This window comes from Penaeus monodon, chromosome 21 (genome assembly GCF_015228065.2).
Source record: "Penaeus monodon isolate SGIC_2016 chromosome 21, NSTDA_Pmon_1, whole genome shotgun sequence".
Lineage (NCBI taxonomy): Eukaryota > Metazoa > Arthropoda > Malacostraca > Decapoda > Penaeidae > Penaeus > Penaeus monodon.
Window position 1 is genome coordinate 7535723 of NC_051406.1, and position 499 is coordinate 7536221.

The window sequence follows — 499 nt, forward strand, 5'->3', positions numbered from 1 at the left end:
GTTAAGAGCATTCATAACAGATCTTCCCTCACTCATTACAAGCTTTGCAGTTCCTACTACTATTTCAATCTTGCTGATAAGTATAAACCCCATTGATCTTTCTTTGGGCCTATACCTTTAATCTGAAGTACATGTATAACTTACAAAGGACCTTTACATAATAACAATTCTGTTCTTTCCAAAATCCCTAAACATACTTAGAATGGCATCATCAAGTAGCTCCTGAGAGACACTCTGCGCTGCAGCTTCGAGGGCTTCGGGTGAAGCGAGTGACGACAACAAAACGTTATTATCAACACCCACACGGCCGCCGCCGCCTCCTCCTCCAGCCTGAACCATCCAGCTGCCAGTGTTTGATACCTGGAAGGGTTAAAAAGACTGTCAGCAGATCCACATATACTTTCAGACATGATGCAAAAGAAAGCAACTTAAAAATTCAAGACCACTTGATACCCTGAAAAGCCTAATATTAGATTTTCTTTTTTATCTTTTAAATGAA

General features: G+C 40.3%; 1 protein-coding gene across 1 annotated transcript in view; it reads right to left on the reverse strand.

The window, feature by feature from the left end:
* LOC119586550 (ataxin-7-like protein 3) overlaps positions 1–499 on the reverse strand; it is a gene marked incomplete at its 5' end in the record, with an annotated part of 6900 nt that overhangs the window by 5916 nt on the left and 485 nt on the right. The window contains 2 exons of the mRNA XM_037935308.1: positions 33–115; positions 158–360. Coding sequence (XP_037791236.1) covers positions 33–115; positions 158–360 — 286 coding nt within the window. The remainder of the gene's footprint in view (positions 1–32; positions 116–157; positions 361–499) is intronic.